At 35.7% G+C, this 25,543-nt stretch overlaps 1 protein-coding gene across 1 annotated transcript in view; it reads left to right on the forward strand.

The window, feature by feature from the left end:
• Window positions 1-243: 243 nt before the first annotated feature.
• The window catches only part of LOC149787968 (uncharacterized), a 48,262-nt gene continuing 22,962 nt past the window's right edge, over window positions 244-25,543 (forward strand). Inside the window, exons 1-8 of the mRNA XM_089974241.1 lie at window positions 244-380; window positions 3,534-3,692; window positions 4,701-4,815; window positions 11,043-11,103; window positions 14,729-14,841; window positions 17,543-17,580; window positions 19,138-19,291; window positions 22,922-23,037. Of these exons, the coding sequence (XP_089830367.1) occupies window positions 297-380; window positions 3,534-3,692; window positions 4,701-4,815; window positions 11,043-11,103; window positions 14,729-14,841; window positions 17,543-17,580; window positions 19,138-19,291; window positions 22,922-23,037 (840 nt within the window). The 5' untranslated portion in view covers window positions 244-296. The remainder of the gene's footprint in view (window positions 381-3,533; window positions 3,693-4,700; window positions 4,816-11,042; window positions 11,104-14,728; window positions 14,842-17,542; window positions 17,581-19,137; window positions 19,292-22,921; window positions 23,038-25,543) is intronic.

Below are 25,543 nucleotides of genomic sequence, written 5' to 3' on the forward strand. Positions count from 1 at the left end.
GCCATTGCATGCAATTAAATTGTTGTTTGTGTAAAAATTGGCTACAGGGCACAATACATTAAAATAAATATTTATAAAATTACTATTTCATGCATGTCTATAAATTTTGAAGAAAGAGAGAGAGAGGGGAGGAAGAACATTTCCTGTACCAATTGGACAGTACATGTATTTTATTTTAGTGAAGGCCACAAAAAGGAGTGATCACATGATCAATCACGTGAAATTTTTGGCGCGTAATATAGCTTACCAACGTGGTCTAAATAGGCAATTGATAGGGCCTTGCGATCGAGTTCAAAATGGCTAGTTCATATGAAAAATTGAGGCAGAAGAATCTGGAAGACAATCGTCGTATATTGCAAGAAATCGGACTTTCCAACGCAGTAAGCTATTTAGAAGTTCTTCACAAAAAAAACAGTTGTGTGTTTAATACAAAGCGATTCGGACTCCTTCACATGGACTGGTATTGTTGCTTACAATTTAATTATCAGACATACATGTATTATATAATAGTATTATTATAAAGAATATAGTATATGTCTGATAGATTGTAAGCAATAATACAGGCCCATGTGAACTACTTGGGTATAGCCATAGGTCGACGATCCATTTGGCTTGAACAAAGTTGCTGCCATGCTGGACGACCCTTGGTTGGTGAAGACTCGGGGACTTGTCGTTGTTTACCGGTCATCGACACGAGCTTGTTGATGTTTCGACGCCCGTAACTTCAGTGATGGTTTGATGAATAGAAAAATATCTCAGGATTGAAACAAACCATAGATCATGGTCGTAAGCCCCCAACAACGCTAATAGCAGAAGAAAATCGAGGGTCAGGAGTGGAACGAATTTTTGGGAAGTTACCGTTATTTATTTCAGTATGATAGACAGGGTCCAGTGTCAGAACGGGTCATGGGGGTAATCCGAGGTAATTTTGTCGCTTGATATGTTATTTTTCCTTTAGATTATTTATTTTTGACAACATCAATCTTGTGTTGAGCACCCGTGTTGACAATCAGCCATACATGTAAGATATAATAGTATTATATAGTACATGTATGACTGATAGTTAAATTGTAAGCAACAATATGAGCCCCCTGTGGGTGAAGATGGACTGCTTCACTTTTTGTCCAAGATTCACCTGACCTTTCACACCCCTTTTGATTTAATATATTTTATATATTACCTTTAGGTGGAACCTAATGTGAATGTCAAGATATTTCAAATGGAATGGAAATGCACAGTGGAAACTCATTCTTTGAGTCTGGTCCATTGTTAATTGTACCCCACTTCTGGTTCTCATAATATTTACCTAGCGCAGTTGCTGCATGACTGAGAATAATTCCCTTTAAACTTTACAAATTTCAAACTCAACCTTATTTAGTTTGTAAACATTTTTGATTGGGAGAAACAAGGTCCTCAATGATGATTGCATCCAAAATACAATTAGCGCAATGTTAAAGAAATGCAATTTTTAGTAGACAGAGCAGCCTAATCTAAATTGTAATGTGCATGATGTAATAGAGATCTTTGTGCTAGTAAATATAAACATCAGTAAATCTGTCCTGTATACTGCTTACAAGACACTAATGCTGGCAGATTTGGACCAAAATTTGGGTGGATTCATACTATGAAATCATTTGTTTTAACTGATCATTTCTCCGCTATTGACCTTACACTGAGATGTGTCAGGCCCATGTCGAATGGACTCCGATTAAAATTCAATTCATGCTCCAAATAGGACAGGTTCAGGGATCATACTGGGCTTTGCCAATGTAACAAATTTGCAATCTTTTGTTTTCTTTCTTATTGGTGACAAAATATACCATACACAGAATTTTTGGGTGACAACATTTTTGGCTGTTAGAGATTGTATACAGGGTCTCTACAATTAATGACAGTTTCATTCCTACGGCTAGGTCGATAAACAAGGAGCTTAGTCATTTTTATTTATTCTGAATAAAGAAAAGGCATTAACTTTGCTTCTTTCTACATCATAATCATTACATTTACATAGCTGCCAGCCCTCATGACTTTTTCAGCGATTCATGGATTCGCGCCGCAAGTCAAAAATTCAAGAATTCTCCAATTCTCTATTATTTTAAATCTTTAATAAAGTAACAGATTTCCTGCTTAGCGCTAGTCGTGATATTCGCAGTTGCAGAAACGGTCTGGAACTGCTGGTCATGATAGTAGTAGATCTGCAACTGATTAATACAGTTGGCCCAGTAGCAAGCGTTTTAGCCTATTTTAATCTATATGTATAAGAGTAGTTTTACATATGCTTTTTAGAGAAACTGGCCTAACCGGAATTTTGCTCAGCGCATGCGTCACCAACACTGATTTGAGTTACCGTTCAGCATCACATGTAAGATCTCGAAAATGTCTTAACCACCAAGGAAAAAGAAATGTATTGCTCAAAAAGTGAAGTTAAATTTGGAATATATCAAAAATTGGCCGTGCATTCTGCCACTAAACATTGATATTCATCATACTTTTTGCACTGTGTGCTATCACAGAGACAATGTGAGGAAGCACGTCGTTTGCAAAAAACATGTAGAAGTTGGGACAATTAAGAATTCGCAGATTTCAGCTCTGCAATATTTTAAGCCATCGGTGGAAGACCTGCAAGCTACCAATGCTGAAGCATTATTTGTGAGTTTTCTTGTCGAACACATTCTACCTTTAACAGCTGGAGAACAAATGTTCCAGGACTTGAAAATCGCTTCCAAATTTTCCTGTGGAAGAACCAGAAGTGCTGCAGCTCCTGTGCATTCTTAACAGCAACAGTGACAGCGAAAGAATATTTTCTTTATTGAGGAAAAATAAGACAGACTTTAGGGCCTCCTTAGCTGCAGTAAATTTGTCAGCAATTTTAGTCACCAGGATCAACCAGCAGGCACAAAGTCTGAACTGTTTCGAAAACAAATTTACGATCAAGCAGTTGAGGAAGTTCAAGTCTGCCACAGTATCATGTCTTGATAAATAAATATTTCTGCATATATGTAGTAGTTTTAGTTTTATTTTGCGATCTTGATATAGTGTAGTATTGACGGTTGGAGTGGATGTAGTTCTTGTCCTTGTATTTTTCACTAATTCATGTCCAAATTCACGACTTTTTATCCCTATTTTCACCAGTTGTGAGCCTGGAAAGTTGGCAGCTATGCATTTAATAGGGATCCTATCTCCTCCAGGTTACTTTTGCTCTTTTAATAATTTGATATAACATCAGTTTGATGTCAAAAAAGATAGTACAATTGTCATAACATATGACTGCTTCCACACTAATAATAGTTCTGTACAGACACTTGCAGATTTAAGCTTGGGACAATAAAAGTCGATTATCAGTTTTCATATATGGCCTACATTTGGACACTGGTCTGACAAAAAATGTCCCCCACCCCATCCCATTGTATAAAAACTAGATTCCCCACCTTTTGAAAGTTCTTGAGTGTAAATTATCTGTGTCAGTTTCATAATCCTTGAGAAATCTGTTTTCTTTTTGCAGGAGTTGATGATTTTTAATAATCTATTTTCAGTTGAAATTCAAACCTAAAATCTCTTTCAAAAGACCTGTCAAAAGGAAAGCAGAATCAGATGATTTTCCTAGACCTAAGCGTGTTGCAGTGGAGTTGGATCTGGAAAATTCTGGGTCTCTTAGGGGCACTCGTCGCCGATCAGCTCGACTTTCAGGTGCAGTAAGTGTCTTTATTTTACTACCATTGAGAATTCCTAGCCTTTTTTAATTGTCATTATTTCATTTTTTTTTTTTCCAATATAATTTTCAGTGTACCTCACATTGCAGTTTAAAATCTTAAAGCTAGCTAGTCGGAAAGAAATCAATTCTTATTTCTGCAAGTGAGTTGTTTGTATATTGGCAAGAGAATAGAAAAAACTAAATGATACACAGTATTTTTTTTTTGAAGGGGATGTTGGTAATTGATGTCCAGAAAAGAGTACAGTTGGATCCTGCAAGCCAGAAATAATCACTTTCAGATGAATTTAATTCATTGGTCAAATTTTGGAAGTTCTGTCAATATCAAAAGGCACTAAAGTCTTCATTTCAGTTAATGTGATGTTGTTCCATATGGCTTTGTGTTGGTTAGTCTCTCACTTTGATGGCATTCATATTCATAAATCTTCCTATTTCTGAAAAGTTACATTAAAATAACTGAAAATATTCATGATCATATGATCATTCATAATCCATCAAATACTTGTGTTAGCCTTGCATGTTTGGAAAATGTGTGAATATTGTGATCCAAAAGAGTTTTGGTCCATATGATGAAAGTCAGGTGTCTCATGTATTTGATAGTATAAAAATGAATACTGCTACAACATCGTTATTTATTAATGGGGTATCCCCACATTGACTAATCAAGAATTGTCAAACTGTGACATGAAAGTGAAACCAGAATATCTGCCTTCAGTGCTGAAAAAGTTACTGTCAGATACATTGTGTAAATCATTGCATGATGTATACTGGAAACAGGACATAGAAGCCTGTTTCAAAATAATATAGAATTCCATAGCTCGTAAATTTATGACTGAAAATTTTTTCTCCAACGGATGGGGCCAGGTACCATTGTTTGTGCCTATAAAATATTCCTGACTGCAGAATACTCTGCACTATGCACACACTTTATTCCTAAAACTTTTTGAAGTGAGTTTCAACAAATTATATGCGATCATCATCTCTTCAACAGGCACCTCAGTCTAAAGAATCAATTCAGAAGGAGGTAGAAGAATGGGAGGACGAGGAGGAGAATAGGCCAGGGAAAGTAACCACCAACAGACCTAAGGTTTATGGTCCAATAGAAGGTTAGTCTTACTGCCTTCACCAGTGTCATAGCTAGGAAGGAGGGATATGGTATGCAACTCTAATATCCAATGTTATGACAAGGGTTGCGCAAATGTTGAGGCAGGTACAATACATGCACCACAGAATTTAGTTAGCCTACTTAAATATCGTGGAACTGGATACATGGCAACTTATTAAGTGCCCACTAGAAATAGTGGATATCCACAAACTCCATCAAGTCATGCCCCGTCATGGATTTTATTGTAGCTGTAGTGGTTCTTACAGCACACCTTGCTGATATTTTTGTGTGTGTACGCCTTGTAAATTGACACAGTCAACAGCTGGGGGACTCCCTGATGGCTTAAATTGGACTAATGTTGGTGTCAATTTCATATCTTTACCAGTACAAACTATAGAAGTATTATTGCTTTCTGGCATGTATTCATTGACCTAGCTAGGCATAAACACAGGTTTATGCAATTACATAGCTGCCAAGTGTCCCATTTTCCCTGTATGTGTCCCATATTTTGAATGGGAATACGGGTGTATGTTTTTCTTCCTAAAAATACATTTTTAATTTTTGTGTGATTTGGACTTTTTTAACGTAGCTTTAACAATTTTTCAGTCATATTGCAACGATATTTGCAGTGTGGCAGTTTATAGTGATGTCTAGCATTGGGGCATCATGCCGCAGACATGTAGCATGATGTCCCACCCAGTGACATTATTCTGACACCAGGCTGACCAGTCCTAACATTAACCTCTTAATGCTGAGCGCCAAGCGAGGCAGCTGTTAGTACCATTTTTGTAAGTCTCTGGTATGACTCGGCCGGGGATCGAACCCACGACCTCCTGCATCCGAGGTGGACACTCTAACCACTAAGCCACCGGAGCGGTTCATTTTTAATTTTAAAAATAATTCAAAATTTCCTTGCAGTTTTATGTTTAAAATGGGCACTCAGTTCCATTCTGATAAAAGTGAACTGCATGTCTATAGGAATAGCTTCTAAAATATGATTGGTTCATACAAAATCAAGACTACCATGCCTGTCTTTAACCCCCATATTTAGTAAATGAGACAACTTTACGTTTTGCAAATTGTGTAATGTGATTTTGCTGTTGGACATGGAGGCACCCATGATATAAAAAAGAACATGAAAAAGCTAAGGTTATTGCTTCATCATCAACAACTTGGTTTGAACATACAACTTGCTTAAATACCAGAGAACCTTGATTAATTTGATCAAAATATGATTTATTAAATTTCTTTGAGAAACGAACCTTCCTATTTCAGTTACTAGTATTGCTGGCGATTTATTTCGCACTCACTTTCCAGACAGTAAAATCGCAAAGAATTGCCAGTGTGCTAGAATGAAAACAGTTCAGTAAAAGTAAATCACACAGAATTCAGATCATCAGTGAGAGATGGTACATTGGAATCGTTAATGACTGAAGAAAAAAGGTATGGACAGGGCTCCTATAAACAACCAGTGTCTGAATATGTGTTGCACTCTTGCATCCTTTAAATGAGTACCCGAATGGAACAGGGTGCCCGTTCAAAAGGAGCAAGAGTGCAACACATGCATCTTTGACATTAAATAAATAAGGAAGGTACTACCCTACTTTACTGATGGTTGTAGATGTTGCAAATAGTTAAATATGCGTTAAAAGTTTTAAAAAAATCAGAATTTATACCTGAAAATCGGTGTTTTTGACATAAGCAGTCAATATTTTTGTACTCAGGGGTGGGTGGGTGGTAGCTGTGCACTTCACAAAGAAAACAAAAATGTTTTAAATTTCTTCTCTTCCCCCACCTTTACCCTAAGACACTGTACCTTAAAGCAATTGCTTAGTTACAATGTGCATTCCATTTTATTGACTGCATATACCTGCAAGCATGCATATATAGAAATTCATATTCTGTTCTACATCAAACAGTAACTTAAATATTCTTTTAAAATAAATGGTATTTCATAAAAGTGATTGTTGTACTGGTTATTAAATATTCTCAGCATGTTTTTTTAATGTTTTCTAAGTTCATGGTGTTTGTTTTTGTAATCATATCATCATATGTTTTTTATCGTATAGGTGTTGTCTAATGTTGTAAAGTGCTTAGAGCTTCTAAAGATTAGGCGTTATACAAAGTCCTCATTATTATTATTATTATTATTATTAATTTGACATAGTTTTCCTTTCCTTTCATTGCTATTTCCAAGACCAGCTTGAACACATTGAAAGTACTATTCAGATAAATAATGAAAAGCCTCCCCCCCCAAAAAAACCACATCAGACATTCACGTACAATAGTTATCACTTCCTGCATTTATGCTGTAGATGATTCAAAACACATTTATATCAATTAAAACATTTAAATTTATCAACTTGAATATATGGCCATGCATGCCAACCATTGCGCTTTTGGCTCAATCATTATGCTTTTTTTTTTTTACACTAAATTATGCTTTATGCATAACCGTATTTGGATTACGTGTTTTTGGTATATCCCCCTCCAAAAAAATTTACTTGTTTTCTCATTTTTATTAACATCCCATTAATCCCACAGACCATATTGTAGAAAAGACGTCTTCTATGTAACAACGACATAAGAGTATGCTTGTCTGTAGACTTGCATGCACTTTCCTACCAGTATTGTGTTCTAATTATAGCAGCTTCCAAGAAACATGCTGGTTTCAACTTTTGACCTCAGTTTCTATTTGTAGCAGCTGTATGGCTTAGTTAGGATAAAACAGTCTGGTTTTCTAACTGTTAATCTTTGCTTGCAGATTCTTTGTTCTAATTCATATCTGGTACAGAACCAGTCTGTAGCTATTTGGCACTAAAAGTCAATTTACTCTAGTCAATGCATTTGTTGGAGCAAAAAATAGTTTTCAAATAATTTCATAGATGGATTAGGAAAAGAAGGGCAGCTTCATGCCCTTGCAGGCTGTGTGGAAAGGATTTTAATATTGGTCATGGTGGTAAAACAAAGAAACCTTGAATTAGCTCGTTTTACTAACTCCAGTACTAAGGTAACTTCTTTTTACAGCAGAACTAATTTGTGGACATGAATTTGATAAATGTAGAGGCTTTATCTACCGAGTTCTTAATAGAATACAGAGTACTCATAGCTGTAGAAGACTACATTGGTTCTTAATAGAATACAGAGTACTCATCAGTAGAAGACTACATTGGTTCTTGATAGAATACAGAGTACTCATAGCAGTAGAAGACTACATTGGTTCTTAATAGAGTACAGAGTACTCATAGCAGTAGAAGACTACATTGGTTCTTAATAGAATACATAGTACTCATAGCTGTAGAAGACTACATTGGTTCTTAATAGAATACAGAGTACTTATAGCTGTAGAAGACGACTGAGTTATTAATAGAATACAGAGTACTCATAGCAGTAGAGGACTGCATTGGTTCTTAATAGAATACAGAGTACTCATAGCTGTAGAAGACTACATTGGTCCTTTGTTCAAACAGATGTTTCCTGGTTTCAAAATGGCAGAAAATATGCATGTGCAAGAACAAAATCATCTAATATTGTTAGGTGTTTAGCAGAAGATACTTCACTTAAAATTGCAGAAACATGAAAATTGGACCGTTTTTACTATTGCAACAGACAGGAGTAGTGAAAATGATGACAAATTATTGTACCCAGTCTGTGTAAGAGACTTTGACAACAAAAAGGGCAAAGTAAGAGTGCTCTTCTTTCATTACCAGATTTAACAGTAGATTCCACTGGAGAAAAGTTTTTTTTATTTGCTTGATAATGCTTTGAATAGATTTAAGTTGGCAGAACTGTATGGGCTTTCAGCTGATACTGCATCAGTGATGACTGGAATTCATAAATCATAAAGGAGTTGCATTCTGTATTTTGAAAAATGTCTCCATCATTGTACATATCAGGTTGTCTGTCATATGATACACCATGCTGCAGAAAGGCTGCTTATAAATTAGAAAGAGAATTCCTGAAGTATCAAGTTGGCACTCTACCTGATAATGTACTTCATACAGAGTTGATTTTTTTCATCTTGTATCCCAGCTAAAAGACCCAATAACCGAAAGATATAAATTTCCTCTTTGTCAGGTTATGAAAGGAATATTGGTTCTTCACCATTCTAATGCTGACTGTGAGAGATTGTTCAGTATCATTAACAAACACAAAACTGAATTCAGATCCAGGCTCTGTAACCCAGCACTTGCTTCTCTACTGGTGTGCAAAACATTCATAGTCTCAGCTGGTACAAAGTGTTTTGCAGTGCAATATGAGAGTGTTGCTTTTTAAAGCTGAAAGTGTTATATACGAAAACTTGAAGCATTAATTGACGTTAAAAGTCCAGAGGGATAAATAAATCATTTTGTACATATGCATATTGAATTTTTATCATGTTATATGTGGATTACTCTTTTTTTCTACTCTGATTACTCTTTTTGTCCACTTGGCTTACACTTTTTCCTCACCAGAGGTGGCATGTATGTATGTCAACCCTTCGAAAAATGCCAGGTTACAGTAATAATATTTGTGAATGAAGAAAAGTTTGGAGACTAATTGTGATAGAGGTTACTAATGCTGTAATATTTGCAGTGTATGCCTAGGATCAAGTACATGTGACATCGTGGTATGTATGTCATAATTCTTTCTGAAGGAAATTCCATAAGAAAAATGTAGCATCATATATTAAAATACTAGAAAATGTTTGTACTTTTATCCATAGACTTAGAAAATTATGTTGATTATTGGCATGCATGAAAATTTGTAGATACACAGAATTCATCTACATTGTATTGACAGCTTTACTATTATCAGTTGCCATTCATATCATCAGTGAAGTTGTTTTCATTAAATGGTTATTTTGTTGATTGCTTTTTTTTTCTCATTATTATTTAAAAATGCATTTTGTACCTGTAATATGGAAAAACAGTTTGGTTCAGTGATGTTTTTGCATCAAATTGGTTTCTAGTGGTATATAAGCAGATCATATAAACAGTTTTCCATATTAAACGTTTGGCATGGATCATTGAGTAGAAGATTTTTGCATCAACGTACAGCTTTGCAAGGATTGTACTCTTCCTTGAAAACATGGGTTTGGGCTTTTTAAATTCATTGCCTTGAATTCCATGACATTGCAGTTACAGTGTCCTTGAATAGTCCTTGAAAATCATTCTTGCTGTCTCAAAAATCAGTTTGGATCTTTTATTGTCATACAGTATGTGAAATAAGGAAGAAACTCGTTCTTTTATATTGCTGATTTCCAGTGTTGCAGTCTATTTGAGTTTTGTCATTCATCATACTTTTGTCTTTTTCTTTCAACATGGCACATAGAATCGACAGCAGCAGCAGGATCTGTCTTGAAAATGTTGAAGTTACTTTCCAGTTATCGTCTACTGTACTGGATTTGGGCTTTTTAGCTGTACTTGTTTTTTTAATGTCGATTCACAACATGTGTCATACATAAATTTCTCAAATTTTAAACATTCCATAAACTTTAAATTTTCATTCAGTGCCTGTAGACGTCATATAAATCAACTTTTTGAATAACTAACAGTTCTGCCATGAGCTCTCTTATCAGTTGTAGATTTTGCTTCCAGTTTTGAGGGACTTGTTTATTCGCAAAAGGATACTTATTCAAAAAAGCTGTTTCTGCTAGCATAAGATGATGTGGGTTGATGTAAAACAAAGTGGATCAGACTAACTGAAGATGAGAATAATCTCATTGGACAAGTGGTGCTAGGAAAAGCTATAGGAAAACAATATTAACAGGTCAAATTACATGAACAAAATTAGTTTACCCATCCAACCCCTTCCAGAAAACCACAACAAATTACATTTCCAGTGCATCACTCATCTTTTATAATCGATTTATAATATCCTTAAAACATCTTGACTTGAGAAATTCATGCACTAAAAAATGGCAATTCCCAAAAGTAAAAAAAGGTTTGTTAGGAACCTTACTTATGGTACTCTGCGTTGTCTGTCAGTCTTCTGGTCATGTGACCAAGCCAAGCTTATTAATCAACAATCATGAAATGTTTTAAACTCGTGGCTTCATGGGAAATGAATTTGCAGTTGGTGAGTGAGCATTTTCTGAGGAATGGTGGAGTAATGAAGGAAAAATGGCATCCTTTTTTAAACATTGTTGGCCAGTTAATGGACCATGAGGCACACCTCAATATGCGATATTATACTGGTTTTTATTAACCCCGTAAAATTTATTCAAGATTTTCTGCATGTTTTCAGGTGTTGAGGTGGGCACACAGTGGGAGACCAGAATGGAATGTTGTCGTGCTGGAATTCACAGGTAAGTTTCAGTTTTTTTTCATAGCTCTGAGGGAATGAAAATGATCTTTTTTCAATATTTATCTTTGACAGGATTGAAGAAAACATTGTTTCAGGGAGTTGAATATACAGATTTTTTGCTATTTCTGATATCCGCTGTACACGGATGTTAAGTGTGGTTCAGTGACATACACTGGTGTAATTCAGACAGTTCTTTTTGCTTCACTTGATGGATGAAAGACCCACTCAACATTACAGACCCCAATTTGATCTTTTTCTTGCCAGTTGTATATTACATTGTGTATTTGACTCGGTCCTCAAAGATCTTGCATTTTATGAAAACCTAGAAATAGAAATAATAATTCCATTATGCTTGTATATGTGCTGCATGTTTGAATTTCTTCAATTACCAAAAAATAGGTAAGGGTGTTTGTGATTAGTGTTTTTTTGTTTTTTTTTTTCAACGTGATCAGCCTTGTAGTGCCCCACTTTTTTCCCATTTTTGGAATGAATACAGCACCTGTAACATCAAGTTGTTTCGCTGAATTTGGGGTGAAAACAGGTGACAGCTATACCACACAGAAATGAAATATGGTCAATACATTCAGTGCATTACTGTGTGCTTTCAAGCTGGCATATTGTGTGGTAACAGGTTTAGGTATAATATGATTACTGTTCATGTTAGTTGCATTTTCTGTAATGATTACAACATTTTGGGGTGGTTTTTTGCATAATAAATATGACCTACCTGACTAAAATCTACGTTACAAACTATGTGGCTGCAACACACGTGCTGTCTTATTCTTGGTTCTGCCACTTACCCTAACAAAACCTTTACAATCATGGAATATCTTTGTATGATCCGATCATTTCACAGAATTATTGTATTATAATTAGGGTTGCAATCTTGGAATACAGTTGAAGGTTTGTATAATTCATTTCTCAATATGAATTGTGGTTTTTAGTAAATAGAAACATGCCCAGCAATAAAAACTCATTGTGTGTGTTTTATATATTGTCAAAAGTAGACAGGAATTTTAAAAGCAATGAAAAATTATAAATGTATATTAGGTGCACAGAATTATATGCACATGTGATTTTTATTTTGAGATATTATGTTAATGTAACCTCAGTTTGAACTATACCCATGTTAGTATAATGGGCTCACCTGTCTGTAAAACTAGTTGAGCTAATGTTGTAGCCCTGTGCCTTTCATGCATTATGCATGGTCCCTCATCTGTCCATCAACAATTGCTTGTAACCACTCTGGAGTTTATTGTTTTGATCCGATTCAAATGAAACCTTAAATATTTTCAAAAAACTTGGATGAGTTCAATAATGAGCAAGATCCAGGGATCGTCCTGGGCTTCGCCAATGTCGCAAATTGCGATTTTTTTTCCTTATTGGCGACAAAAATATCCCATCTGGCGATTTTTTTGGCGACATATTTTTTGGTTATTTAATTTGTACATACAGTCATGGATTTGGACTGGATAAATTAAAAGCGAGAACGAAAGGAAGCCACAAACCTGACTAAGCAATGCATTGGAATCAATCTGTTACACAAACGATCCTTTGTTCGTATTGACAACCCCATCTTTACAGTGCATTGTTACATCATAATCTGCTTATGCTGACATCCGGGCTGAGTACTGTATGCTGTGATCAAGTCAATCATGCTACCACACTATACCTACAACTGACCGACTTCTGAAGACACGAATAGAACAGATACAATTAAATTGTATGGCTAATCCTTCTGTGTTTTTTTTTTATACATATACCAATACAATAGTTTTGCTAAACCTTCATAGAAAACTTATAACCTTTGAAGTACCGACTGTGTATAAATACAAAGCAAATGGAAAAATTCTCAATCACAATTATATCCGTCGCCAGTGCAGCATTTTACTCACTGATCTTTTCCTTTTGCCATCAATTCCGTGTTACGGCTGCAGAGACTTAAACTCCGCAACAAGAAATAGCAAAAAAACAAACACAAACAGTTTTGCATAATTAATAATAATTATTTATTTCTCAAAATACAGGAGTGAAAGAATCCCTAAATTGGGTGTGAATTTATGCTTATATATACGGTCCAATATTGCCAGGTGTTGACTCGTGTAAGTTTAATTCGTGGGAATGGAGATCCTATTTTGCCTGTCAAGAAAATTTATACCGCATTCAGTGATCATTCTTGGGATTTAGGAAGCAATTCACTGCAAGCTTTGGGATGCTAGCCGGGGGGGGTGGGGGGGCTGCTGAGAGACTACTGGTGTCACCTGTCAGCACTGTAGACTGAACGTGGATTCAGTAAGATGAACCTCATAAAAACTGACATCAGAAATAAGCTCTGCATCTCATCTCTCGAGAATTTAATGAGAATCAGCATGTACAGATGTGAAAAATTAGACTTTGAAACTGCATTCAACAAGTGGGCAACTCTAAAATCGCGACAGATCTTCATGTAACAGTTTGTAACATTTTGTTAATGCTTGTTGTAATTAAAGTATTAACTAACCCAACTTTTGTAATTTTCATTGCCTGTTACATTAATAGACTAAATTAACACTTGGAAAAATGTACACTACTTGTTCTGGCGACACTTTTTGAAAATTGGCGACAAAATATTGAGGTTGGCGATTTTTTTGGCGACAGCTTTTTAAAAGCCAGGACCATCCCTGAAGATCCACACATATAATGATGTGATCTTGCCTCTGATTGGCTGAGCTTGTAACCACTCTAAAGGCTTTGGTTCTGATGTGATTGTGGTCAAACTTGGAATATGTGCATATATCAGCAGCATCTTGGATGGGTTCAATTCTGATCAAGATGTACACATCTAATACAGTAAAATGAGTCACTGTGGTCTAAGTTTGTATATTCTTGCTGTTGACATTTGATCACCTTGTAAATACATTTGTAAAGCGTAACTCCATTTAAACCTTGTTTATATTTTAATAACTATAGAAGAATCTTAAGAATTTTAAAACACTGTCTCAAGTTTGTCTCAGTGACATATAGGTCTCAAGCTTGTCTCAGTGACATATAGGTCTCAAGTTTGTCTCAGTGACATATAGGTCACCATGGCATTCTTCTCATGCTCCATGTTGAATTGGGAGTTTGTGTACACGATTTTCAAACAAGTTGTTTGAACCTGTACAGTTGTGAGGTCAAGCCTGGCTGTCAATCAGGCAACGTAATTGAACAATTGTGTCCCCATTGGACATGTATCTTACTAGATGGGTCCAACTGCAGAGAACCTGATATCTGCAAGTACACAGCTTGCTGGCAAAAGAAGGTTTAGTTTTTGTTTGTTCTCCTGATGACTCCTAACAAACTGCAGAGACCTTTATTTTATAGCATGTTATTCTAAATCGGATCTCTTTTGATGCAGGTTGTTTGCATTATAACCTGAGGGTCATTACTGTTGGGGGGGTGGGGATGGGTATGCAATGTTTATGGTGGGCGGTATGGAGGGAATGTGAAATCTGTAAAGGCACTGGCTATTATTATAATTTGTTATTATTATTTATTATTATTATTATTAAACAAGTTTCTTTTTTTTTTTTTTTTTTTTTGGTGCAATCCTTATTGTATGGACAACTGTAGTGGTAAAGTTTGTGGAATAATTTCCTACATTTCAGACCTACAGTGGCTGGCATTCACTCTGGGCCTGAAGGAGCCTACTCTATTGCTCTTTCAGGAGGATACGATGACAACCTTGATTTAGGAGAGGGATTCACATACACTGGAGAAGGTATTAATTGAGCATCCTTTATCAGTCATTTATTCAAATCTGCGTGTATGGAAATGATAACCTCGTATCAGATGGATACAAAGTCCCGTCTGCCCTAGCTATCCGTCAATAAGTGAAGTATGATATCTCAGGACCTATGATATATGATGTTTCTGGTAAGTGGGAAAAGGAAATTTAAGAAAGATGGCTGCCCATTGGAACCTGTTTACAATAATTTTAAACATGAGACAGTATTGTTTAAGATGGGTGATTTCTTCATAGAGATGATCTTTAAACCAAGGTTGACAGTATGTGTATAAGACATGAAGAACAAAAAGAATGAGTAGATATCATACTTGTCTTTATCAGCTGGCTGCCAGATAAATTACCATCTATGTTTTCAGTTCAGATTTTAACTTTACTGGTCATAGACCCAAAAAGTTGATGGGATGGTCAGTGATCCATTGTCCATCTTCCATTTATCACTGCTCCTTTTAAACTACTTCCATGGTCATGAAACCCTACACATGTTCATTCCAATGTCTAGTTATTCCTAAATGAAAATGGTGTTGATCTGATATCCAATATGGCCTCTCAAGGCAGCCATCTTTGAAGCCTTCTTATCGCTACTCTTGCTTGATGGGTGGTCATGTCGACTTGGGGTTTACACCCAAAAACTTTATATATTGTCTGCTTGGTCCTAAATGAAAATGGTACTGATCTGACATTCAGGATGGACACCGTGATAACCATCTTGAAAATTGTGTCTCAACTCCTCCATGATGGATGGTTACATCAGCATGTGGTTTCACCTAAATTCTTACGTTGTTTGCTTGGTCCAAAACAAAAATGCTGCTGTTCTGAGATCTAGTATGGCCAGCCATGTTGTAATAGCTTCTTATTACTGTTACTACTGAATGGATGGTCATATAGACATAGGGTTTTCATCCAAATAATGTGTGTTTAGTCATAAATGGCACTAAAATTTAGTAGTGACCAGTTCAAAAATCTTGTTTCTGTTTATGAATATTGGAGATGGTTCGGCACTAAGCAGTTAAAAATATATTTTGTCTTTTCTTGGATACCTAGAAATTCTTACTGAACATGGAGCAAAAGTCCCTATGATGGACTCTGTTGTTATTTCAAAATTTCCAGTGCTTCATTGATTTGTGAAAGGTCTATCAGTTTTAAAATGCACAGATTTTATCATATACAAAGTTGGGAGTTTAACAATAAGCTCAGCATGCAGTTGAATTTTAATAGTCACAATGAAAAGTATGAAACAAGTTCAAGTAGCCTGTTTAGGCAATTTTCACTCCAGTTTTAACATTTTTAGCTAAAAGAAAAATTGTTGGTCTCATGAGCAGATGCATCCAGTCACATGATATATCCTTGATGTACCACCATTTTTCATTTATAAAGGTGGCAAAGTGTTGCTAAGATGTAGATAATGAGCAATAGATAGCCAGTTACTTCACCTCATTATCACTCTGAAATCATGAAAGTAATGCAAATGGTCACAGATATGATGACTGTTGAATCGGCTGGTAAAACCCAGACAAAAATTGAAACAGAAGGAATTCAGTTCCACATTGGCAGAACTGAAAAGAAAAACATCATCACAACCTCAAGATATCACTTGCAAATCAGTACTTCCCAAAGACATTAGAATGTTGGAGAGGCATCAAATTGCAGATCTCTCTCTCTCTCTCTCTCTCCCCCCCCCCATTGATAGAGCATTGCAGATGGCAACAAAGAAGTAAATCTTTAATAAAGATGGACAGTCTATGCAAATGATCTCTCTTTTACTATGAGGTTAGTCCATTATAATCACACCATTAGTCAATTTTTTTCTCGTTCTAATGTAGTTTGCCAACTGACCCCATTTTTGTCAAACCTGGATTTAACACAGCTTGTGTTTCAGCCCAGTACTGTAAAAGAAAATGAGAAGACTGAGATATAGAAGTTGGATCATAAAGAGAGGTAGTAATTATGGGAATTTAATGGATGTTGGTCGTCAGTTTGCCAAATAAATGTTTGGGTGAAAATTGTTTGAATTTTGGAGGTAGAAAATATTAAAAAGCAAACAGTAATCAGTCATCTTAAAATAAAACAGCTTTACTATAACACTTTTTGTTTATTGTTACTTTTTGTTTATTGTTCTTCTCGTATGTATTACTGTCCCCTGCTATTTGTAGAAAAGGGGGATATTAAATGTCCTTCCATTCTTCTGTCTGTCCATCTCACTTTTGTGTCCACGCAATCATTACATTTATTATTATTGGATTTAAACCAGATTTTGAATCTGCTAGATACTGATGAAACCCTGGATGAGTTTGATAGTCAGTGTTTTGTATCATTGCTTAGCAGCGCTCTAGTCCTTATTGTTCCACCCACCCACATTTGTAACCACTCAGCAGCTCCCTTCACTATTTTTAGAGTGCAAACAAGTTTAGCGTGCCACTTGATACTGGCGAGACCTTACCTGAGTTTGATTGTCATTGTTCTGTGTCATCGTTTAGCAAATGTTATAGCTCCAGATTGTTAAACCCGCTTGCATTGTTCCTATACATTAACTCCCTTTAGTATTGGATTTCAACCACTTATTTAGACAGTTTGATATTGATGAGGCTAATGAAAAGTGGGGTACAACAATTCATGCACTTTGTTTATTATTATTATTATTATTATTATTATTATTAATATTAATATTATTTCTCAGGAGGAAGAGACTTGAAGGGAACAAAGACAAATCCAAAGGTTAGTAACTGGCAAGAATTAACATTTCATAAATTGGAGACAACTGTATGCTTTGTTAAAGTCAACATTGCTATTATACACTTGAAAGGTTTCGTTTCTGATTAGATTTTGATAAGAATTGGTATGCAAGTTTGTATCACAATGATCATGCTTAAGTTCTGTTATGAGCAACATCCATGTTTACAAATGAGGTCATCTTGCATCAGGTTGGAACACTAGAGACAGATCACATGTAGAAGTGAATTGGTATCTTCGATATTACCAAGATCATATATGAACAACATTCACACATGTTAATAAGATGGTTTTGCATATGATCGGCTGAGCTTGTAGAACTCTGGAGACCATAATACTGAAGAGATTTTGATCATATTTGCCCTTAAGTCTGTGTCATTAAGATGTCTCATTGTGATTATGAGTGACAAGGTGGTCTTGCATCTGATTGATTGAGATTGTGTAAACTCTAAAGGCCATATTTCAGAAAGTTTTGATCATGCTTAGTAGGTTTACATAATTGAGATCTTGGATGAGTTCTGTTGTGAGAAACACCCATGCATATTAAAGAGGTAACGTAGCATTGATTGGCTCCACTTATTGCCCATCTGTAGAGTCTTTGTTTCTGATCATATCTGATATCATAGATTATTGTAATAAAGAACAATTTCATTGTTTCCCATAAGATTGCAAGATTGAGGGTCGAAAATCCCCTTTGTGGCAAATATTGGGGTCCTATTCAGTAAAAAGCAAACCTTGGTATCACAACTGGGGGGGGGGGGAGATTGAAACTTTGGGTGTTTCAGATGCACTTATGAGGGTAAAGGGAAACACTGAGCTTATTGGATTTCCTTTGTCGATACATCCTTTACAAAAAAAAGTGGTTTCTGTACAAAAATTTCAGTTATCTACATAAAGGACTATTAAATTTGGGGTATATGGGTGTGATGTGGGAGTGGTGGATGTGTATCTACATGATCAAATTGCTCATTATTCCTCTGGTTTGCATTTCTTTATGTCCGACAACTGACTACATCCAAAATGAGGTTGACTGAATACATCCAACACGAGATTATCAAATGGAAATCTGCTATTTAATAAAATGAGATTACAAGAACTTGTCAAACTCGTATTTCAGAGATGCAGACTGTTTTGTTTACAGAACTGTGTGATCTTGAGTTGTGGATTGTGTCACCTGTTTTTATTGCCGCTGAAAGCGCATTCATTTAATTCATGCAATAATTAGGGTAATCTAACCATTTTCATGGTTACATTCTCTTGAATTCAGTCACTTTTTCTTCAGTACAGGTAAAATATTCCTTAGTTTTTTATCCAGGTTATATTTTTTCTTTTTTCGGCTTTAATGTTCCAGAAATTATTTGTTGAGTGAAAATATGTCTGGAAAATGTAATGGTCTGGATATTTACATTAATGATGGTAATTTCCTATTTTAATGTTGCGAATGAGTCCTATAGACATTGAAAATCATCTTTCATTTTAGCACTTAATAGAAGTTTTCAATTAAAAAATATACCAGCTAGTAAATTTCATGGTTTGTTGCAGAATCTGCGCACTGCCCCTCAAAGTAAGGACCAGACATTGTCACGAGGGAACCTGGCCCTAAATAAAAATGTTGAGACAGGCAAGCCAGTACGAGTTATCCGTGGTTACAAACTTGATAGTCCGTTTGCTCCAGAGTGGGGATACAGATATGATGGTAACTCACAATTGATATATAGGTTGTGGATTCTTATGAAACTAGTTTAAACATATTTTTGATTGCCATAATAAAAAAACAGATTTGCATAGGGAACACATTAATAACATAAGTAGAAAGTGTAATGTTAGAATATTGAGGAAGGAAAGGAAAGGTATGATAGGAGATGGCTAAAGAATTTATTGTTATATATAGAAGAGTGTTGAAAGATTCCCAGGTCTCTGCATGCATATCAGCACCTAAGAAAGGTACATGTTTGCATTTACTTAAAACATTTATGTGACAAGGACCAAAACTGCTCAAGGCAATTCGAGTGGATTATTTATTGCACAGATATGTGTGCCAGTTGATTAGAAGGCATTGGTGGTCTGTTTGTCCCTAATTAGATGTGCAAATTAATTAATATACAACTTTGGGTGATAGAACTTTTTCTATCTCCGCACTGTTTGATGCTTGGTTGTGTATGACAGTTGACTGGAGAGAGAGAAAAAAAACAGTTGGCTGTTACTTACCTTAGGTTAAGCAATGGTTGTACATAGAATGCACTGAAGATAAAGGCAAAGAAGACCTAATGGCTTTATTGTTGATGGTTCAGTAAGAATGTTGATCAGGTTTTAAAAGAGCTGACATTTGTAATTTGCAACTTATAGCATTTTTATTCATATGAAGAAAGACCCCATGATAAGACATTTTCTTTTCAAAAATACATAACATTTTGCCAAACTAGTAAATATAACTCGTGTTTAATTATTCACTAAAAGCTTGTAGTACTTTAAGAAATGTGTGAAATTATATTGCAAACTTCTGGAGCCACATCACAGTAAAGTTATATCTGACTTTGTGTTAAAGTGGGTATTTCACTGCTGGTATGTAGATCTTGGCAAGTACTGTACCAAGGTAGGGTACTTTGACCTAATTTGTATTCAGCAGTTATTCTGATAATTTTTTCATCTAGATCTGTTTTTCATGCATTTTTTGTGGTTACTACTCTGTAATTTAAAAGGGAGGTCACTGTGACCAAAATTTTATGCGTAAATGACTTGGTTAAGTTTGATATTTGTGGTTCTTTTATTCATGCTGTCATAGTAGGAGGACATGAAATATTTAAAAGATTTTGGATTTTGATCCCTGTATCACTTAATTGTTAATTGGTACTATTTAGCGGGGATTGTTCTGACTTGCCATTCAACCCTATTCATATTCTTGGGGAGCTAGGTTTGCTTTAGTGTTTTATGGCACAGCAACACAAGTAGGTTTTGGGGTGGTCGAGTAGATGATCATAGAAAACAATACTCATTCAGATTAAATGATAAAAGGGACAAAGATCTGTCACGTCAAGACTATGGCTGCAATGTTTTACATTTGTAAATGGCTTGGTTTTGTTTACTATCTGTAAACATTTACAAAATGGGTGAATGTGTAAACAAACATGCATGTGGCTGTCAATGACAGAATCGCCCATTACCAGTTAAATATTTGCACATCCCTCTTAAGAGGATTAAGTAGAACTTTCTGTTCATTTTCCTTAAATATGGATTATTTTCACATCACACAAGGGAGGAAAAAGCCAAAGTTTATGAGACTTGGCACACATTACCCACCATTACATGTTAGATTGATGATGCTGATGGAATTTTAATTAAACTACATTATTAACCTTTGAAAAACAAAATCACAGTGATCCTTACAATGTTCACATAAATTGTCAGACATATTCAGCAAAGAAGTATCGTACATTATGAATCCTGTCAATGAAAGAAATAAAACATTTACAATGAATAAAAACGATCACAATTTGAGTGAGGTACAGCATGCATGCATATTATTAGGGCTGTTCATTAAACCATACCTGATACCCAGTGATGGAACTCTTAAAGTGGGCTACTCACCCATAGATGCAATTTAGAATTTTCTTATCATTTTAATGTGGCCTAGTGGTTAGATCGTTCACCTTGGATGCGGGAGGTCATGGGTTCAATCCCTGGCTGAGTCATACCAAAGACTTACAAAAATGGTACTAACAGCTGCCTCGCTTGGCACTCAGCATTAACAGGTTAGTGTTAGGACTGGTTGGCCTGGTGTCAGGATAATGTGACTGGGTGGGACATCATGCTACATGTCTGTGGCATGATGCCTCACTGCTTGACATCACTATAAACTGCCACGTTGCAGACATCACTATAAACTGCCACATTGCAGACATCGTAGCGATATGACTGAAAAATTGTTAAAGCTACAGTAAATATCCAAATCACACACACACACACTTATCATTTTAATATGAACTCTGTGAATCAAAGTACCCTGGCATATTTTTTTTTAAAATTGCCTTCCCTCGATACCATGTATGTTTTAATGGAACAGCCCTAAGGCAACTAAAAAAAAATCGTTTCCTATTACACTGGTTTCAAAATTGTAGTAACAAGGTAGGGTTGGCAATGACAAACAGAGGTGGTCTGCCGACCATAAACACAATTGTTTCTTTTTCTTAATAACATGTTTAGTAAACATAATAGGTAGATAGGAGAGAAAGTTTATTTCTAATCTGTATTTCTCAGATAATAAATTGCCTGATTACATTACAAATAATCCCTCCCTCTCTTTCCAGCAGTGTGAGTGTAAGGTAATGTGATGAGGTAAATATTATTGGAAAAACAGTTTATAAATAAATTTGCTGTCGAGGTTCATTTTGATAAAACTTGGAATATAAGCTCATCTTGTCAAAGTAGGATGAGTTCTGTAATGAGTATGATCCATGTATCTAAATGATTCGCAGCCTATTTCAGATCAGACTTGGAACATGAGCTTAACAGATAAAGATCTCAAGTTTAAATGAAATCCACCTTATCAGGTGGGAGCCAGTGATTTACCTGGCTGTTTACTTTTACACCTAGCTACTTTAAAAATAAAATACCTGTATCCCTGTTGGGCTGAAATCCCCAAAACCCCTACCTACTATGGCAACTTGTCCTCCAACTTTAAGTCTAATGGAAGGTTCTGCATGTTTACTAATATGGTGAACTTGGTTTTTGTTTACTTAATAGTCACATTTAAAAATTAATCAAACTTTGGAAATAGCCGTATGTTATGAAATTGATGATGAACGAGAACATAGTTATCTGCAGGTTAAATGGTATGTCGGCACAATACTCACTATCGTTCTGAGTAAGAAGTACATTAAAAAGTTTTTGAGATTATCATGCATTTGAGTGACAGATTGCCACTGCAAAAGGCTTTATTTCTCATTCATTTTGATAATTATTTTTTAATGTTTTTTCAATATCAAGCTCTGGGGGGAGTTTGATAATGAGCCAGTTCTATATGTGAACTATGACTTTGTGTTTGAAAGGAAATTTTATTAAATAAAAAAAAAAAATGCCAGTGATACACTGGTTAGGAGATAGTTTCATAGGGTTGTGTTCTTACAGTACTACATGAACCTGCTTATTGAAATGATTAACTGACAGGTTATGTAAACAGTGAGTGATATCAAGTTTGCTTGGTACTCTTGTTATATTTATTAGAGTTGGGAATTCTTGTTAATAAATATTGAGTATCACAGTGATCCTTAGAAAGTTATTTGCTTTATATTTTGTATCTTTTGAAAATATGCACCATCTTGTTTTTAAGGTTTGTACACGGTTGAAAAAGCCTGGTACACTACTGGTCTTGCAGGATTTGGTGTTTGGAAATTTGCTTTACGAAGATGCCCCAACCAGGCACCCCCACCCTGGGACATTTTAGAGGTAATAGTTGTAGAATATTTTTATTTATTGAAATGCATATTCATATTTTTGTTTGTTATTGCTTCTTCTAACTACAAGGAAGATTGCTTTAAAACTTTACCAATACATTCTTTACACAGCCTAGTTGGTTCCAAATGAAAAACGTGCTCCTCTTATATCCAATATGACCATCCCAGCAGATATCTTGAAAGTTTTATTGATAGTACAGCAGTCCTCTTGAAAAGGCTACCCTGTCTGCAGCAGGAAAGTGGCCTTATAAGAGAGTTGGCTTTTCTGTATCTAACAGATGTAATAACCAATATATAAAGTATGAGAGGTGAAACAATTTTTCAGCTTTTATTATTTTGAGGAATGTTATGGAACCAATGTAATTAAACTTGTATCAAGGTTATTTAAAATAATGATGAATAGTCATCAGTGGGGGTGCAAAACTACCTTGTCAGTTAAATCTGCATACAATGAACTGCTTGTAACTATACTTGTCTATCAGTTCTATTTTCTTGCATAACATATATTGCTGCTGTTTATTTTAAACTTTCTGATATCAAGTTTCTCATTCGTGTCAGATTTGCTTTTTTCATTTAGTCAAATTACTTTTACTTTTTATTGTAAATGGAGCTTGTTTGATGATGGTGTGCACTTCTTGAGACAACCTATCTTAAGTTTGGCAATTTATTGTTATTACACGAGATGCTCAGTGTTTGCAAAGAAAGTGAGGTCACGAGATGAACTGTTTTATTTTGTCGGTACCTTTCTATGCGCATTTTGTTATCTATACAAGATAAGCCGCAATGGTTAACATACCATTGTTTTGTTTCTGCTGACTTCATGTCAGGCTGACTTGAGTTGAACATTATTATGCTTCTCAGCAATAATTATTGACGATAATTATAGCCAATAATTAACAAAGTGATAGAACCTAGCATCTAATTAATACACTGCAGGATAATCCGATTATTTACCTCATTGTATGGACTAAAATTACTTTATTGGCATGTTGGAACAAATATCAATCTTAGGTTTAGAAATCAGCAAATATTCACGAGATTTCTATTTGTAGACACCATTTTGTGGCTGCTCACATGGGGTAAATTTGACAAATTGGTCAGTCACTGGCTGTCTTAGATGGGTACTTTTGAAGATGTATTTTTGTTACCATGAAATTCTGGCCATATAAAGTAGATGGCGGCTGTGGGCACGGGATATTCAAGAGTAGACCCTGTACTCCTGAATGGTTGGTCTAAATAAAATGGTGCTGACCTGGCATCCAATATGGCTTGAAAATCCCCCTGAATGGATGGTTATATTGACATTGGGGGGCCCTGAGTGGTCTAAAGCGCTCTTCATTACGGATCACTGCCATCTCACCTCTGTCTGCAGCGGTTCAAGTCTAAGATTCAGCCAATGTGGGTATGTGAGAAAGCTTGCCAGTAGCTTCTCGTGGGTCAGTGGTTCTTTCCAGGGTTTTCCCAGGTTCTTCCTCCACCATTAATACTGGCCACCATGTATAGCCTATCGGTTGCTGAAAAATGGCGTTAAACCACACGACAACAACATATTGACATTGGGTTTTCAGTAAAGGCTTTTTATAATGTCAAGTAGTCCTGAATAAAAATACCACATTAGACATCCAGTATAGCTACTATGATGACCCTCTTTAAAATCTTACTGCTGCTTATGGATATTCATACCAACATGATGCCAGGTTGGTCCTAAAGAAAAATAATACCAATCTGACATTCAGTATGTCCACCATGACATCTTGAAAATCTTCTTGTTGCAGTTCTTAAATGGATGGTTGTATCGACATGTGGTTTTCACAGAAAGATTTATTTTAAATCATATTTGATAACAATTGGACGTCCAGTATGGCTGCTATGGTGGCCATATTGAAAATCCTGTCACTAATCATCCTGACTGGATGGCCATTTTGACATTGGGGTTTTCATTACAAGACCTCTGCATAAACATGTGTGTGATTTGGATTTTTAATGTAGCTTTATCAATTTTTTCAGTCATATCGCTATCATGTCTGCATTGTGGCAGTTTATAGTGATGTCTGGCAATGGGGTATCATGTCCCACCTAGTCAAGTTATCCTGACACCAGGCTGACCAGTTGTAACACTGACCTTTTAATGGTGAGCGCCAAGCAAGCGCAGCTACTGGTACCATTTTTATAAGTCTTTGGTATGACCGGGGTGGGGTGGGGGGGCTTGAACATGTGATCTCTTGCATCTGAGGCGGAGTGGTCCGCTGCAAGACCTAATATTGTGTTTAGTTGATCCTGAATGAAAATGGTACCAATCTGACACTGAATATGACCATCTTGAAAATCATTTTATTGTTACTGATCCTGACAGTATGGTCATTTTGACATAGGTTTTTAACTTAAAAATTTCTTGTGATGCATAGTTGACACGCAGTGAAAACGTTGCTCCTTGGACATCCAGTATGACTGCTGCATTGGAAACATTGAAAATACTTTGCAACTTCAAGATCAATCCT

This window comes from Sinohyriopsis cumingii, chromosome 11 (genome assembly GCF_028554795.1).
Source record: "Sinohyriopsis cumingii isolate HCF-2022 chromosome 11, ASM2855479v2, whole genome shotgun sequence".
NCBI lineage: Eukaryota > Metazoa > Mollusca > Bivalvia > Unionida > Unionidae > Sinohyriopsis > Sinohyriopsis cumingii.